This window comes from Balaenoptera musculus, chromosome 11 (assembly GCF_009873245.2).
Source record: "Balaenoptera musculus isolate JJ_BM4_2016_0621 chromosome 11, mBalMus1.pri.v3, whole genome shotgun sequence".
Taxonomy (NCBI): domain Eukaryota; kingdom Metazoa; phylum Chordata; class Mammalia; order Artiodactyla; family Balaenopteridae; genus Balaenoptera; species Balaenoptera musculus.
The window spans coordinates 2,693,166-2,710,811 of record NC_045795.1 but is presented as its reverse complement, the minus strand read 5'-3'; the positions used below and the strand labels follow the sequence as shown (position 1 = coordinate 2,710,811).

The following is a 17,646-nucleotide window of genomic DNA, read 5'->3' as shown; positions in this document are numbered from 1 at the left end:
CAAAAAAGATTAACTATTTCAATTTTATTAAGGAACCACCTTCCTTTCAAGACCTATTCAATTGCTACTACTGTCACTGCATTGTCAAGGTAAAAATCCTTAATTTTGTTAAAATAGTGGTGAAGGAGTGTTGATCAAAATGTTACTGAAACCATGTACCTGAACAATGGCCTGCCTTTGTATTCTTCTCTGTTCTATCAAGGCTTCTTCATCTTCCTCCTCAACATCAAAGTCTTCAAGGCTTAGAAAAAATTACACACACATCCGTGTAATTAACTTCAAACATAGAGACTCCAAAAGCATTACGTTTATACATTTAAAAAAATAAAAGCTGGAAAATGTAGGTCATCAGTACATTTGAGCAAAAATCTTAAGCCACCCCACTCTATCCTTGCTTTTAAACTATCCTGGTTTGGAATCCTGGCAAGTAATTTAACCTTCTATGTCTCATTTTTCTCCTCACCTGTTTCACAGCACAGAGACTGGGAACAAAAGAAAGATGCCTAAGTTTAAAAGTCATCACTAGCTGTGCCCTGTAGTAAAGTCATTTCACCTCTGCAGCCCTTGTTCTCACACCTATACAACAAGAGGGGGGCTGGGACACACTAGTAAACTGCTACCTTTTCTGGGTCACAGAAGCCTTTGAAAGCTATAGATCCTTTCCCCACCAAAAATGCACAGGTAGACATTTGCATACAATCTGAAGGGAAAGTGGCTCTGCCTCCCAACACTGCCCCTGACCGGTTCAGATGGTACCCCCAGAGAACCCCACCCTCTTCACGATCCCTCCCAGCGCAGCCTTTTCTACGACCTGCTGGACGTTCACTGCGGAGGTGTAAGCGACCTGCACTCTGAAGGTACCAGGTCTACGCAGGACACTTTCCCTCCACTCAACTTCCTTATCTCCCAGCTCCAACCAGGGCTCCTCAGCGCAAGCGTTGCTAACGTTAGGACAGCGCTGCGTGCTGGGGCGTATCCTATGCACTGCAGGGTGCAGAACAGTGTCCCTGGCCTCCCGCTACTAGGTGACAATAAACAGGTCTTCAGACATCGCCAAAGCGTCCCTGGGAGGCAAATCTCCCCCTGCTGAGAACCACTGCTCTAAATTCGTCTCATTTATTTTTGAGATGTGCCATTTAGACAACGAAGTTTGCATTAAAAAAAATTTCCCCACTATTTTATTAGGCACTGAATATTTCTGCATTTTTCACACTGTAACAGGCATAGCAAGTGTGTATCGTTTACACAAAATGGAAAGTCTAAACTTAGTATAAAAATCCCCCCACCAAAACTGGTAACTGAGATTGGCAGGATACCTCTATGGTTCCTAATGAAAATATAGAAGGAAAGGCTCGTGATAAAGTGACGGCCCATATTCACTCCAGCCAAACCAAAATTCAGACAACCATGACCTCTGTCACATAACCTATAAAACCTGCACAGAAGATGACCTTAAATTCAGGGTCAAATTAATGGATTTGCTTAAAATATTCAGATGGAAATTAAAGATTTCCAAGTCAAACAGTGTTTCTCTGATTTGGAAAAAGGAAATTATAGGAAAGTTCCGTTCTTACTTATCATCAGATGAAGATTCCTGCTCAACTTTCATTCCTTCAGAAAGACTTCCTTTAAATTTATCTTCCTTTACTTTGCTTCTGCTCCTACGTCTACGACCACCCCGTGACCGAGACCGCCTTCTCAGGCGTGATCTGCTCCTTCGACCTCTGTCCCTGTTTGAGGAGAAGACAAATTCTAAAGGTCAATTAAAGTTGAGGAGGCTGTGAGTTTGCTGGGTGTAGGGGTAGTACAGGGACTCTCTGTACCTTTCAAAAGCTCAGCTCTGTTGTGAATCCAAAAGCGTTCTAAAAGTCAAATCTTTAAAAACAGTTAGTTAAAATTTTAAAACAAAATTAACATACCATCAGTAAGATTCAGATACCCAGCCTAACTGACGACAACTAAACCACAGCTACTCTTCTCACCAACTACAAGGGCGCGAGGGAACTGCAGGGGCGATGGGAACGCTCTGTACCTCAATGGTGGCAGCCGGGCGACCACACATCTGTCAAAACTCACAACTTTACAACGAAAAGGGTGAATTTTACTTTATGTAAGTAATGTGTCTCAATAAACTTGATTTTTTACAAGATCACTGCTGAATAAAGTACGGGAAAGACAAAGGTGACAGAAATTCTAAGTCTAATTGATATGGCCCTCAGACATTGTCATAAATACCCTGTTAACCAAACAGAAAGTGACATCAGAGTTCAAGTATGAAGGTGGAAGTTTGTGTCAGAAAGTGCTGTGGGACTCCCAAAAGAAAAGGCTGTGAGTCTACAAAGGGCTGGTAAACTCTGTTCATGTCACATCTGACCATGTTTATCTCAGATTTCTTCGGAAACCTTACTAAAACAACATTAAAGGGAACAATGACAAAATAAAACCTTCAGTCAAAGACAATGTGAAGAGATGTGATAACAGATACCAATAAAAGCTTGAAACATGCAAACTGGACAGAAAAGTAGTAGCAGATCAAATCTAAATCTTAGTCCAATAGGGACATACAAGGTAAATAAGAAACAAGTCAGTGCCTGCCACAAAGCCCCAGAAAGCCTCAAGATCTGGAGATACCGTATCCTCTGAAGGATGGAGTACGAGGGAAAAGCTAAAGAGAACTGGTTGAAATCCTTTAGGAACAGCTTGACTTGGTATATTCTCCTTTCTGACTCAGTGGAGAATGCCACCAGCCGCCCCTCCCCACACTACCACAGGAAACCTAATATTCACTTTACAGAGAGGTAGTGGTGGTTGTGAAAACTGGCCCACGGTACCGGAGGGCACTGCACTGGGAAGAGAAGGGTTAAGGGGGGACCCACACTATTTAGGACCGGAACTCTACTGGCAGCCATGTCTTACTCTCCAGCAGATGAGAAGATTCTGGAAAATTCTCAAGCCCAAAAGGAAAGATCTACAGTCACTGATACGCTAATCCGCCACCAATCCACAAGTTCCAGGTTGTCAGAATGGAAGAAAGCTTCCATTTAGCATTCTAAACCAGAATAAAAAAATAAATAAATAAGTACATAAATAGTCATTTGCGACTTTCCTGGCGGTCCAGTGGTTAGGATTCTGTACTTCCACGGCAGGGGGCCCAGGTTCCATCCCTGGTCGGGGACCTAAGATCCTGCTCTCATGGAGAGGATAGGCAGATGAATCAGAACAGGTAGCAAGGAAGGATCCACCTGATCTAGGAAAGTCCTCAAATGAAAAGGCAAACAAGCAGCAAAAGAAACCTGGGTAGAAACAATATATTGGTAAGAGAAGAAAACTATAAAGAAGAAAAGCTCCACAAAATAAACTCATTATCATCTTTGACATAAAGATGCTACTTCCATAAAATGAGAGTAAAATGTTATTAAAAAATAAACAGCCAACAAGGTCTTGGAAATTTAAAAAATTATGAGTGTGCAGAAGGGAGAAAAAAAAATCAACAGAAAGGTAAGAAGGTAGATTGAGAAAGCTTCTCAAGACTGAAAGTAGAACAAAAGGACAAACATAAAAGATGAGAGAGGACACATTCATGGAAAGAGACAAAATGAAAAGGCAGAGGACTTTGTACCAGATGAAGGAACAAGATAAAACCCCAAAAAAACAACTAAATGAAGTAGAGATAGGCAACCGGCCAGAAAAAGAATTCCGAATAACGACAGTGAAGATGATCCAGGACATTGGAAAAAGAATGGAGGCAAAGATCGAGAAGATGCAAGAAATGTTTAACAAAGGCCTAGAAGAATTAAACAACAAACACCTAGAAGAATTAAAGAACAAACAAACAGAGATGAACAACACAATAACTGAAATGAAAAATACACTAGAAGGAATCAATAGCAGAATAACTGAGGCAGAACAACGGATAAGTGACCTGGAAGACAGAATGGTGGAATTCACTGCTGTGGAACAGAATAAAGAAAAAAGAATGAAAAGAAATGAAGACAGCCTAAGAGACCTCTGAGATAACATTAAACGCAACAACATTTGCATTATAAGGGTCCCAGAAGGAGAGGAGAGAGAGAGAAAGGACCCGAGAAAATATTTGAAGAGATTATAGTCAAAAACTTCCCTAACATGGGAAAGGAAATAGCCACCCAAGTCCAGGAAGCACAGAGTGCCAGGCAGGATAAACCCAAGGAGAAACAAACATTATTGAAAGCAACAAGGGAAAAATGACAAATAACATACAAGGGAACTCCCATAAGGTTAACAGCTGATTTCTCAGCAGAAACTCTACAAGCCAGAAGGGAGTAGCACGATATATTCAAAGTGATGAAAGCGAAGAACCTACGACCAAGATTACTCTACCCAGCAAGGATCTCATTCAGATTTGATGGAGAAATCAAAAGCTTTACAGACAAGCAAAAGCTAAGAGAATTCAGCACTATCAAACCAGCTCTACAACAAATGCTAAAGGAGCTTCTCTAAGAGGGAAACACAAGAGAATAAAAAGACCTACAAAAACAAACCCATCACAATTAAGAAAATGGTAATAGGAAGATAAATATTGATAATTACCTTAAAGGTAAATGGATTAAATGCTCCCACCAAAAGACACAGGCTCGCTGAATGGATACAAAAACAAGACCCATATATATGCTGTCTACAAGAGACCCACTTCAGACCTAGGGACACAAACAGACTGAAAGTGAGGAGATGGAAAAAGATACTCCATGCAAATGGAAATCAAACGAAAGCTGGAGTAGCAATACTCGTATCAGATAAAATAGACTTTAAAATAAAGAATGTTACAAGAGACGAGGAAGGACACTACATAATGGTCAAGGGATCACTCCGAGAAAACAATTATAAATATACACGTACCCAACATAGGAGCACCTCAATACATAAGGCAACTGTTGACAACTATAAAAGAGAAAATTGACAGTAACACAATAATAGTGGGGGACTTTAACACCACACTTACACCAATGGACAGATCATCCAGACAGAAAATTAATAAGGAAACACAAACTTTAAATGACACAATAGATCAGATAGATTTAATTGATATTTAAAGGGCATTCCACCCCAAAACAGCAGATTACACTTTCTTCTCAAGTGCACACGGAACATTCTCCAGGATAGATCACATCTTGGGTCACAAATCAAACCTCGGTAAATTTAAGAAAACTGAAATCACATCAAGCATCTTTTCCAACCACAATGCTATGAGATTAGAAATCAATTACAGGGAAAAAAACGTAAAAAACACAAACACATGGAGGCTAAACAATACGTTACTAAATGACTAAGAGATCACTGAAGAAATCAAAGAGGAAATCAAAAAATACCTGGAGACTAATTACAATGAAAACATGATGACCCAAAATCTATGGGACACAGCAAAAGCAGTTCTAAGAGGGAAGTTTATAGCAATACAAGCCTACCTCAAAAAACAAGAAAAATCTCAGATAAACAATCTAACCTTACACCTAAAGAAACTAGAGAAAGAACAAACAAAACCCAAAGTTAGTAGAAGGAAAGAAATCCTAAAGATCAGAGCAGAAATAAATGAAATAGAAACAAAGAAAACAATAGCAAAGATCAATAAAACTAAAAGCTGGTTCTTTGAGAAGATAAACAAAGCCAGACTCATCAAGAAAAAGAGAGAGGACTCAAATCAATAAAATCAGAAATGAAAAAGGAGAAGTTACAACAGACACCACAGAAATACAAAGCATCCTAAGAGACTACTACAAGCAACTCTATGCCAATAAAATGGACAACCTGGAAGAAATGGACAAATTCTTCGAAAGGTATAACCTTCTAAGACTGAACTAGGAAGAAATGGAAAATATGAACAGACCAATCACAAGTAATGAAATTGAAACTGTGATTAAAAATCTTCCAACAAACAAAAGTCCAGGACCAGATGGCTTCACAGGTGAATTCTATCAAACATTTAGAGAAGAGCTAACACTCATCCTTCTCAAACTCTTCCCAAAAACTGCAGAGGAAGGAACACTCCCAAACTCATTCTATGAGGCCACCATCACCCTGATACCAAAACCAGACAAAGATACTACAAAAAAAGAAAATTACAGTCCAATATCACTGATGAATACAGATGCAAAAATCCTCAACAAAATACTAGCAAACAGAATCCAACCACACATTAAAAGGATCATACACCATGATCAAGTGGGATTTATCCCAGGGATGAAAGGATTCTTCAATATACGCAAATCAATCAACGGGATACACCATATTAACAAACTGAAGGACAAAAACGATATGATCATCTCAATAGATGCAGAAAAAGCTTTTGACAAAATTCAACACCCATTTATGATAAAAACTCTCCAGAAAGTGGGCAAAGAGGGAACCAACCTCAACATAATAAAGACCATATACGACAAACCCACAGCAAACATCATTCTCAATGGTGAAAAACTGAAAGCATTTCCTCTAAGACCAGGAACAAGACAAGGATGTCCACTCTTGCCACTATTATTCAACATAGTTTTGGAAGTCCTAGCCAGGCAATCAGAGAACAACAAGAAATAAAAGGAATACATATTGGAAAAGAAGAAGTAAAATTGTCACTGTCTGCAGATGACATGATACTATACATAGATAATCCTAAAGATGCCACCAGAAAACTACTAGAGCTAATCAATGAATTTGGTAAAGTTGCAGGATACAAAATTAATGCACTAAAATCTCCTGCATTCCTATACACTAACAACGAAATATCAGAAAGAGAAATAAAGGAAACAATTCCATTCACCATTGCAACAAAAAGAATAAAATACCTAGGAATAAACCTACCTAAGGAGGTAGAAGACCTGTACTTAGAAAACTATAAGACACTGATGAAAGAAATCAAAGATGACACAAACAGATGGAGAGATATACCATGTTCTTGGACTGGAAGAATCAATATTGTGAAAATGATTATACTACCCAAAGCAATCTACAGATTCAATGCAATCCCTATCAAATTACCAGTGGCACTTTTTACAGAACTAGAACAAAAAATCTTAAAATTTGTGTGGAGACACAAAAGACCCCAAATAGCCAAAGCAGTCTTGAGGGAAAAAAACGGAGCTGGAGGAATCAGACTATACTACAAAGCTACAGTAATCAAGACAATATGGTACTGGCACAGAAACAGAAATATAGATCAATGTAACAGGATAGAAAGCCCAGAGATAAACCGACACACCTATGGTGAACTAATCAATGGCAAAGGAGGCAAGGATATACAATGGAGAAAAGACAGTCTCTTCAATAAGTGGTGCTGGGAAAACTGGACAGCTATATGTAAAAGAATGAAAGCAGAACACTCCCTAACACCATACACAAAAATAAACTCAAAATGGATTAGAGACCTAAATGTAGGACCAGACACTATAAAACTCTTAGAGGAAAACATAGGAATAACACTCTCTGACATAAATCACAGCAAGATCTTTTTTGATCCACCTCCTAGAGTAATGGGAATAAAAACAAAAATAAACAAATGGGACCTAATGAAACTTAAAAGCTTTTGCACAGCAAAGGAAACCACAAGCAAAACGAAAATACAACCCTCAGAATGGGAGAAAATATTTGCAAACTAATGAACAAAGGATTAATCTCCAAAATATACAAAAAGCTCATGCAGCTCAATATTAAAAAAACAAACAACCCAATCCAAAAATGGGCAGAAGACCTAAATAGACATTTCTCCAAAGAAGACATACAGATGGCCAAGAAGCACGTGAAAAGCTGTTCAACATCACTAATTATTAGAGAAATGCAAATCAAAACTACAATGAGGTATCACCTCACGCCTGTTAGAATGGGCATCATCAGAAAATCTACAAACAACAAATGCTGGAGAGGGTGTGGAGAAAAGAGAACCCTCTTGCACTGTTGGCGGGAATGTAAATTGATACAGTCACTATGGAGAACAGTATGGAGGTTCCTTAAAAAACTAAAAATAGAATTACCATATGACCCAGCAATCCCACTACTGGGCGTATACCCAAGAAAACCATAATTCAAAAAGACACATGAACCCCAATGTTCACTGCAGTAGTACTTACAATAGCCAGCTCATGGAAGCAACCTAAATGTCCAATTGACAGACAAATGGATAAAGAAGATGTGGTACATATATACAACGGAATATTACTCAGCCATAAAAAAGAACTAAATTGGGTCATTTGTAGAGACGTGGAGGGATCTAGAGACTGTCATACAGAGTGAAGTAAGTCAGAAAGAGAAAAACAAATATCGTATATTAACATATATTATGTGGAACCTAGAAAAACGATACAGATGAACTGGTTTGCAGGGCAGAAATAGAGACACAGATGTAGAGAACAAACGTATGGACATCAAGGGGGGAAAGCGGCGGGGGGCGGTGGTGGTGGAGTTTGGGAATGACATAAGAACCTGCTGTATAAAAATAAAATAAAATTCAAAAAAAGATGAGAGGGGGAAGTCAGTGTAACAGTTTATAAGGTCTAATTGGAAAAAACCCAGAAAATAATGGGGGAGAAAGCAAACAAAAACATGAGAAAATTTCCCGGTACAGGCAGCCATAATCTTCCTGCTTTAAAGGGCCTATCTAGTGCCCAGCAAAATAAATGGTAAGAAGGAGCTGCTCATCAAGGCATTATTACAGTGAAATTTTGGAACACAGGACATTTCTTATAAAAAGAGAAAAAAGCAAGTCCTATAAAGAAACACCCACTTATCAGAGGAGGACTTCTGAATAGCAATAAGGGAAGCTAGAAATCAGTGGAATAACAATTTAAAAATTCTTAAGAAAATGATCTCAAACTAGAATTCTATTCCTTGATAAATCAGCAATGAGAATCATAGGCATTTTTTAGAGACACAGGTCCCCAAGATTGTCCTTTCTGTTCACTTTCCTCAAAAAGCTATTGGAGATGCATTAGCAAACAAGGAGGTAAAGCAAGAAACTGGATACAGGAAAACGGAATCACAACGTAAGAGAAGAACAAGGGACTCTGGAAAAGGGAAGCAAATCCTACGCAAACTACCGTCAGCTTGGAGCCAGAAGGCTGGGAGCATGAGAGTCCTCTCTTCCCCTCTCCCACCGACTGCTTGCTCTGGAATGAACGGTATGTATACGATCACAATGATTACATTAACCTCGACCATGTCCATCTGCAAGAAATGTGATGAAACTGGGCAGAACAGAAACGTGTGAGGAACAGTATTAAAAAAACTAATGAAACCAATACATATGGCAGTAACTTAAAAAAATTTAGACAAACACACTGTCAAGGCATTTCCACTTCTGAGAATCTAGTATACAAAAACATTCAAAGATACATACATAAAGACTGGTTTCTACTGCTGTGAGTTAAAAGAGATCTTCACCCAAAGAGTCTTTCACGTCTACTGAGGACATCATCTCCAAGTTGTGTTCTTAAGAGGACCAAATACAAGTTCACAGAAAAATCAATACAGAGCTGCAACTATGAAATGACAGGATACTTATCTATTACTCTGTGATCTAGCCTGCTAATTAAAAGAAAAATCATAAGCCTAGCTCATTTAGTATTTATCTCTCTTTAAAACAGAGGGAAAAAAATGTCCTACTTAAAAAAAAAAAGATTTGTGTTTTTAATGAACACGGATTTATATAAATTTGAAGGAAAACTCTATTAAAGAAAAATCAGTGTGTGTGAAATATCACATGTTGGTAACAGGAAACTATATGGCGTCACAGCTACAATTTTTCAGAGAAAACTGTTTGTTAAGAAAACCTACCAACTGAGCTTCAAAAACAGTCAGAGTTTGATGGATCAAATGGGTATCTTTACCTTCTCCGAGGAGACCGGCTTCTTCTTCTGGGAGATCGGCTCCGTCTGAGGGGGGAGCGGGACCTCCTCCTAACAGGAGATCTACTGGCTCTTCTTCGGGCTGGAGACCACCTACTGATTGGGCTGGCATCTTTTGACCTTTCCCGCCTACTGAGGATGTCATCTCGAGGTCGTGTTCTTAAGGGGACCAAATACAAGTTCAAAGAAGAATAAATCAAATTAGAATAAATGAATTTCTTCTACATGTAAAGAACACTTTAAGAAAGGGCACATTAACCTAAAGTTAGTAAACACAGATTAATATGTTTTTTAACAAAAATTCAGATGATCACAGTGACATCTGGTGTTATAGTAGACACACAATAGAAGGTCTATTTCCTCTGGTCTCACAATTTGAAGAATTATTAAAGATTATTCATATTGTTAAAGCTACTGATTTTCAGATAAACAAATAAAACTTGCCCAAGTAAGTAATAATATTCCATTCCCTTGGTTTGAAGACTGTTTTCTTTCTAAATTTTTGACATCTTTGCAATTAAGAGCCTTATTTTTAATGTATCAATTAAGAATAAAACCCCCTTACAATCAACATTAACCTCAGAAGAGGAAATACAGGTAAGAGTTTAGGGAAAAGGACAGTCCACCTAGTCATGGCAGTAAATATTGGTATAACTTATCTGGAAGGAAATGTGGCAGTTAACTTTCTAAAATGTAGATGTACATAATCTCAGACTGCAATTCCGCTTCCATGAATCTATTCTAAAAGAAACTTTACACAGAACCAATGGATGTCTTTGCAAACAATCATGAAAAACTGGAACCAACCTCAACTTTCATCAGTTTCAACAAGGGAATGGTTAAATATATTATGGTACATCTACACTGTGAAATATCATGTTGCTATTATTGATATATGAAGAATTAAAAATGATCCTTATGTATTGTCACAGAAGTGTTTCATGAAAAAAGAAAATCACTGTTAACATAAATAGTATGAATCCTATTTTTAAGAAAAAACGCATACATACAATCGTATGTGCATAGTCAAGGGGCTAGAAAGAGACAGTCTTCTTTGGAGTGGCAGCAGAGGAGGGATGGAAAAAGTGAATTTACAGGCTTCCAGCACCATTTAAATTTCTCTTTAATTAGCATGTATCTCTTCTGCAACTAAAAATAAAAATTTGTTTCAAATATTCAACTCTAGTCCTTGATAAACTCCTCAGAATTTCCTTTTCAAACTGAAAGCAACTGAAAGAGAACAGGACCTTAAGAATGACGTCAGATAACACCAGCAACACTGTCTCCACAGAGCTGCAGGCAGAGCCGTTTCATTACACTGCTTAGAAGTAAAGAGTCAACAGGATCTCTTAAGATACAGCACTTTGAAAATAGCATTCTTGAAGCTTCTCAAAACACAGGATGATTTATTTAAACTTCAAGGCCAGTTCAGATTTATACCCATACACAGAAAACATTAACATGCAACAGTAGATGGCTAGGAATTCAGAATATCTTTGCATGGTATAAGCCGACATTCTTTTAAGGGAAACTTGGTTGGTAATTTCGCATGTCTAATTACTGAATATAAAGACATTAAAAAATCAGTTTCTAAAGTAGCTTTTGGACCAATCTAAACAACACCCTCCTCTCCCTGCCAAAATCCCTTCTGTGCCTTTACTCATCAGTTCTATGACCCTAGGTAAGTTAGATAACCTCTCAATCTACTTTCTCATTTATAAATTAAGTATGACTTACTTCACTCTGTATTAAGTCAAAAAAAGAAAAACAAATACCGTATGCTAACAAATATATATGGAAACTAAAAGAGTGGTACTGATGAACCTAGGGGCAGGGCAGGAATAAAGACGCAGACGTAGAGAACAGACTTGAGGACACGGGGAGGGGGAAGGGTAAGCTGGGACGAAGTGAGAGAGTGGCATGGACATATATACGCTACCAAAGTAAAATAGCTAGCTAGTGGGAAGCAGCCGCATAGCACAGGGAGATCAGCTCGGTGCTTTGTGACCACCTAGAGTGGTGGGATAGGGAAGATGGGAGGGAGACGCAAGAGGGAGGGCATTATGGGGATATATGTATACATATAGTTGATTCAATGTGTTGTACAGCAGAAACTAACACAACATTGTAAAGCAGCTATACTCCAATAAAGATGTGAAAAAAAATGATGACAAAAAAAAAATTAAGTATGAGGATCACTCCACTTCATGAGAGACAATCATGAGAACTTATGAGAAAAGAATTGATGGACCAAATGTATATGAAATATTTTCATTATTATTGATAAAAAATAAAATCACTTCTTACACTATTCTTCCTAAACTTAAGAGGTATTTTTTTTTCAATGAGATTACAAGTATATGAATTAGTAACAGAAAAAAACGTCCACTTTTAATTTAATTATATTTTGGGGACCAAAAAAGACAACTGTAGTTCCAATCATATTGTCAGAATTCAAAATCATGCCAACTCAAAAGAATGGACAGATCACAATCCTTAAACTGATAGCTCCATTTTTAAAAATTTCAGCCCATACTGTTCAAAGAACATTCCCTACTCTGGAAACTATACAATCTCCTTTCCCGTAAAATGGGCATACGGAGACTTATCAGCCAAATTACTTGGATTTAAAGGAGTAATTCTGCACATTAGATACTAAATTAAGAACTTTAAAAATGTCAATAAGTTCAATATTTAAAAATCACCTAGAGTCAAGAGACTCACTGACAAAAGTGCAAACATTAATATAGTTAGTGGACAGGATTATAAGTAACACTATAAAACTCATTACCATCTCATTTTTATTGTCCACAAGTTCTAGTTTCTCCTCTGAAATCTGCAGCACTACAGCTTTGCAGTCAAGTTACCTTGGCGAAGAAAGGCGTCTCCGTTCAGGCTCCCTGCGTTTTCTTTCCAAGGATCGGCTCTTGGCTCTCCTACCAGGAGACAGAGTTCGAGAAGGTGACTTGCTTTGCTTAGACCTTCTATCATTTAAGAGTGGAGATCGACTTCTTCTTGACTTATCACGTTGTTTCGGAGACAAACTTCTTCTTTTGGGACTACGACCAGGTCTTCTACTGGGTGACCTATTTTCTTTCCCAGAGGAAGCATCTTTAGAGGGAGATTTAATTGGCTTCTTCTCTTTATCAGTTTCAGACCGTTTCGATTTCCTCTCTTTGGACCGTGACCTTCTGTCTTTGGATTTACCTCTCAAGTCAATTGGGGATCTAGATTTTTTGCCTCGATCGCGACTTCTACTTTCATTTATGATTGGGGATTTTTTCCTGTCTTTTGACTTATTTTTATCTTCAATTTTAACCTTGTCATCAGCAGGAGATCTGGCCTTCCCAATTTTCTCTTGAGACCGCCTTCTAAGGGTAGGAGACTTTGACTTTCTTGCTTGATCTTGAGACTTACTTCTTTTGGAGGGACTTTTGGACTTTTTCCTCTCCTTTGACTTGCTCCTCGTTGCCTTCTCTTTAACTATTTCAACACCTCCCTTACTTTTCTTTTTATCAGACCTATGTCTAGTCCGTTCTTTGGATCTGCTTTTACTTCGTTTTTTTGTACTATTTTTATTGTCCATAAGTTCAAGTTTCCCCTTCGTACTTGAAGATCTAGTACTAGACCTATTTCCATTTCGTGCCTTTTCATGAATCTCCCCCTCTTCTTCAGAGCCAGACTCATAACCTTGTAATATGAGCCCCATCCCAGACTGGACCTTTCCTTCCATTAACTCATTATCAAGTTCAGCTTTAATCAAGGCCCTCTGTTTCTCCAAGTCTTCCAGCAAAGCTAAATCATCAAGTTTAGTTCTTTTTGCTGGAGACATACCTTCTTTGTCAGAAGCATCAATAACCTCTTTTCTTTTGTGTTTCTTATGTTTATGCTTATGTTTATGTTTTTTATCCTTGTCTTCTTCTGAAGAATGTTTATGTTTCTTATGTTTACTTCTGTGTTTATGCTTCTTTTTTTTGTGACGACTGTGCTTATTTTGAGATTGGTCTTCTGATACCTCTCCATTTTCTTCATTTACACTCTTTTCAGAATTATCAGCATCTTCCATCCTATAAATGTATCAAACACATTTAAAAGTCACATCATTTATCAAGCATTCAGAATCATAACAAAATAATAGCAATGATAAAATACATCTCAATAAGATACATGAAATTAGTCACTGAAATATTTTATTTCAAAGGTATACAGCAAGAACTGAGTTGAACAGTGATTTAACTTTAATTTGTTTCTAACGGTTGAACTCAAATACCAAAAGTATTACAGGAAATACATAATGCAGGAGGTTAACATAATTATACTTAATAGAATAAGGGAATCCAAACCAGGTGCAACAAATTGTTAATGCTGACTTTCTTAAAGTCACTCAAGTAACCTGGTTTTTAAACCAGCATTTCCCACACAACTCAACACCAAAGGACCCCCCCCCCCATTTTCTTTTTCCGTAAAACATTAATAACGACATATATTGGGACACTCATCTCCTTCTCCACTTGGATTCAGAAATATATATATATTTAAATCTCTAGAGCCAATACAGAGCTACACCCAAAAGCAGCAGTCCCTTCAATGTGCACAGGCGGCTGATGGCTAATGTTGATATTGTCAACACATCCCGAGGGTTAAAAACTTCAAAGTGAACTGACAGGAGTTAGGACTCTAGGCTCTAGGCCTATAAGTGGCCACTTCGCAACCATGTGGTACAGCAGTACCCCTGCTCTGTTCTGAGTAGCACGATGAAATCTTTGCGCCATCTTGCCTGGGTTCCCCCACCATGGACATCGTCTGCTCCTGACATCCTACCATCCACATCATCACGGCTGAGAATCCAGGATGACAGGAAGCAGACGATCTTCCGTCTGACATATGGTCAGAAGGTCAGTAGTAGCCTAACGCTATGTCACAATGCCTAGGTCATTCACCTCACTTCATCTCATCACACAGACATTTTATCATCTCACATCACCACAAGAAGGGAGAGTACAGCATGATATGCTGAGAGAGAAAAACCACATAAATGTAACTTTTATGACAGTACATTGTTACAATTATTCTATTTATTATCGGTTACTGTTGTTACTCGCTTACTGTGCCTAATTTATTTTTGAATTAAACTTTATCATAAGTATGTACACACAGGAAAAAGCAGTACGTTCAGGCCGGGTACCATCCCTGGTTTTAGGCCTCCACTGGGGGTGCTGAGACGTGCCCTCCTCGCACAAGGGGGCCTCTGCTGCATTAGTCTGAGACACGGCAGAGTCTTCAACACGCCAGCAACAGCCTATCTCAGCAATTTCATATGGTTCAGCCAAGCATTTGCTCAGCAGGCTATTTAGTCTAAGGTGGGTGGCTTCTGTGCTTAAATGTTTGGACTGAGTTAGAGTTTATGATTCCAAATTATTTTGCTAAATCCTTGCTCTTCAGTAATCCTAGGTTAAACACAGGCTGCAACAGCATTACTTAACTTTCCCCATTAAAGTCACTTCATACTAAACCATCATGTCCTAGAGTTTGAGACCAAAGCCAGACTTTTAACTTATCTAGATTCAGGTCATCACACTATTTTTGGAAGAAGACATGGATTATTTTGTTCAAGTCCTCCGAATTACATACTCCTGTACTTTTAGTAAGCTTAGTATTTGTGCCATATACTACAAATAGCTCCTTGCAAGTTAAAAATTAATGAGTCTATTCAATCTCAACATTTAAAAGAAAATCACCTACACATAATGTAGGCATTGTCAGGTAACAGGAAAATAAAAATGTACAAGACCAATATTTGCCTCTCTCAAGGAAATTTCCGGTGGAAAAGAAAGTCACATGAAACACTGGAGAACTGCAATGATAAAGACCCGAGTAAGGGCATTATGGGAACACTGAAGGATCACTTTAAATCAATTTGAAACAGTCAAGGAAGGTATCTTGCATACCACAGAAAAACCCAAGCTTCTGTTCAGCAGGGACTTTAGGGGGAGAGAAATTTAGCAACAAGGTACTTGGATTAAAAAATAGGATGAGTAACACTGTGTTAAAGAATGAGTAAGAAATTAACCAGAAGGGTTAAGGGGTACTTTAGATATAGGAAAAAAGATCAATGTTACCAGGGCGTCAAACTTGTGGAAGAGACTGCTCTAACGGAGGTTAAGATCTCAAGCGGACCAATTCCAGGAGATGAAAAGATACAGCATGGGATTCTGGGAGCACACGGTTGAGACAGTCAGAGGCTCAGGAACTGCAAGGTTAAGCTACTGGACGGATGGTCTGCAGTGATGCTGCTGTTATGGTCCTCCGGCAGGTCTCCGTCTTCAGTACACTTGGGGGATGAGGGGAGGGGAGGGGAGGGGAGGCGCAAGCAGCACAACACAGCGGAGTGTGCTTGTGAAGTTACCAGCGCACAACAATGAGCGGGTGTGGAGGACATGGAGAACACACAACTACCACATGGCAAGAACTTTGAATTTGGGGCGCCAGACTGCCAATGTCCATTTCTGGCACTATGCACTGTGGGAAAGGAGAAAGTATTAAACAGTGCTGCAGAGGAAGCCGAGTCTTCAGCTGAGTCAGGTTTTAGTTTGGCCTCACTTCTCTCAAACAGGGTATAAGAAGACACGGGATAGATGAAACAGTGTTCTAGGATCATCAAATTTTCTCAGAGACTTGGAAAAGGAAAGTGTAATTTTTGTGTTTAAAAAAGAAAAAACCAACATGGCTTTATCAAGGAGGGGGGAAAATCACAGATTTAGGGTGAAGATACAAAGACATTTCAACTTTGATCCTTGTATAGGCTACAATCTCATACAGGTAACCACCTCCCTTCCCTACAATCTCCCAGCCCACAGTCCAGAAGGTGAGCTACGTGTCGATTTTTCTGAACCTTGAGTTACAGGGAGAAAAGCTTGAGAAAAAGAGAACTAGGCTAATTCAAGATACAGAAGTAGGTACGGAGAACCTTTTTAAGGTCGGGAAGGGTTTTCAGGTATATAAAACCTAAGTGTCCAAAGTACAAAATTCTAGTCAATAAGCTAAAACTCAAATAACGTAGGGCAGCGATCCCCAACCTTCTTTGGCACCAGCGACCGGTTTCACGGAAGACAGTTTTTCCACGGATGGGGCAGCGGGGGAGATGGTCCAGGTGGTAACGCGAGCGATGGGGAGCTGCAGGTGAAGCTTCGCTCGCTCGCCCGCCGCTCACCTCCTGCCGTGTGGCCCGGTTCCTACCAGGCCACGCACCGGCGCACCAGTAACGGTCCGCGGCCGGGGAGTTGGGGACCCCTGATCTAGGGAATTCCCTGGTGGTCCAGTGGTTAGGACTCCACGCTCTCACTGCCAAGGGCCTGGGTTCAATCCCTGGTTGGGGACCTAAAATCCCACAAGCTGCACAGTGCGGCAAAAAAACAAACAAGACCATCTGAAGATCCTCTAAGTATCCTCAAGAAAAAGGATAGTTGGGTGGTAAAGTCTCCAGAGCCAGACTACCTGGGCTCAGTTCCTGGTCTCACTACTTACCAGTTGTGTGGCCTTAGGTGAGTTTAAGCTTGATGGAGAAAAGAGCCGTACCCACCTCAAGGCACGTGGTAAGGACAGCACAGTGCTGGTTAACAGACATCAAGGGTAGCGAGGCCTAGCACAACCCTAGGGCCCCAAAAGTAAGTTGTTCTTATTGTTCAGACACTGGATAAATTTGCTCCCCACTGTGGGCACTGTGGAGCTGCAGACGGACACTAAGAATGTTATTTTAAGGAATCCTGGCGGGAGCAAGGATCCTCGA

General features: G+C 39.2%; 1 protein-coding gene across 11 annotated transcripts in view; it reads right to left on the bottom strand.

Moving 5' to 3' along the window:
* PRPF4B (pre-mRNA processing factor 4B) overlaps nucleotides 1-17,646 on the bottom strand; it is a 42,333-nt gene that overhangs the window by 20,081 nt on the left and 4,606 nt on the right. For all 11 annotated transcript variants that reach the window (XR_005021799.1, XR_005021800.1, XR_005021801.1 and 8 more), the window contains exons 2-5: nucleotides 12,728-13,927; nucleotides 9,843-10,019; nucleotides 1,575-1,730; nucleotides 160-241 (exon numbers count right to left, since the gene is read on the bottom strand). Coding sequence is in view for 1 of the 11 variants with exons in the window: in XM_036868406.1 (XP_036724301.1) it covers nucleotides 160-241; nucleotides 1,575-1,730; nucleotides 9,843-10,019; nucleotides 12,728-13,927 (1,615 nt within the window). In the remaining 10 variants the exon portion in view is untranslated. The remainder of the gene's footprint in view (nucleotides 1-159; nucleotides 242-1,574; nucleotides 1,731-9,842; nucleotides 10,020-12,727; nucleotides 13,928-17,646) is intronic.